Source organism: Bison bison, unplaced genomic scaffold (genome assembly GCF_000754665.1).
Source record: "Bison bison bison isolate TAMUID 2011002044 unplaced genomic scaffold, Bison_UMD1.0 scf7180017864282, whole genome shotgun sequence".
Lineage (NCBI taxonomy): Eukaryota > Metazoa > Chordata > Mammalia > Artiodactyla > Bovidae > Bison > Bison bison.
In genome coordinates this window covers 903,067-903,924 of record NW_011494854.1, presented here as the reverse complement: position 1 = coordinate 903,924, position 858 = coordinate 903,067, and the positions used below count along the sequence as shown (strand labels likewise).

At 33.9% G+C, this 858-nt stretch overlaps 1 protein-coding gene across 1 annotated transcript in view; it reads right to left on the bottom strand.

Moving 5' to 3' along the window:
* SSB (Sjogren syndrome antigen B (autoantigen La)) overlaps nt 1-858 on the bottom strand; it is a 9,777-nt gene that overhangs the window by 1,606 nt on the left and 7,313 nt on the right. The window contains exons 9-10 of the mRNA XM_010849412.1: nt 521-661; nt 80-266 (exon numbers count right to left, since the gene is read on the bottom strand). Of these exons, the coding sequence (XP_010847714.1) occupies nt 80-266; nt 521-661 (328 nt within the window). The remainder of the gene's footprint in view (nt 1-79; nt 267-520; nt 662-858) is intronic.

The following is an 858-nucleotide window of genomic DNA, read 5'->3' as shown; positions in this document are numbered from 1 at the left end:
GACGCTCTTCCGATCTGCAATTATAAATTTTTAACCAAGTAAATGAGTTAAATTGTAAAAGAAAATCAGAACTAATGACCTTTTGACTTCCATTTGTTTAGAGATTCTTGTTGATCTTCTATTATTTTTTTCAGTGCTTCTTTTTCCACATCTCCTTCTAGTACTTCCCAGGTGACTTCTTTGTTCCTTAGTTGTAGGTTACCATTATTGGCCTCTTTTGCTTTATCCAGTGCTTCCTTAGCTTTTTCTTTAAATAGAATTATTCCCTACACCAAAGACAGAAAACAAAAGCCAGGGAATTCTACTGAACATTGGACATCAGGAAGGAAGTTATTAAAAAACTTGCCGTCAGTAATTTCCAATAGTTATTCACAGCACAATCTCAAAAATATCAATCAGACATTATGTCCAGTTACAACAGTAATAAAACAATTGCTTTCTTCTTTAATGTCATCTTAAGATAAAAGTTTCTACGGGTTTTTTAAATTGATTGGTAAAAAACATATGAATATTTCCAAACCTCTTTGGCGCCTCTGACAAAGTGTATCCATTTTATTTCACCATGATTTGAGAAAAGGGTGTGCAAATCTTCTCTACACGTCTGATCATCTAAGTCTCCTGAAAATTTCAGCAAGCAGCCAATCTTTTCTTCTAGAGATTTCTGTAAAAATATACAAGGCAATATAAAGTTTCTTAAAAACAAGCTGGAATCAAGATTGCAGTGAGAAATATCAATAACCTCAGATATGCAGATGACACCACCCTTATCGCAGAAAGTGAAGAGGAACTAAAAGGCCTCTTGATGGAAGTGAAAGAGAAGAGTGAAAAAGTTGGCTTAAAGCTCAACATTCAGAAAAC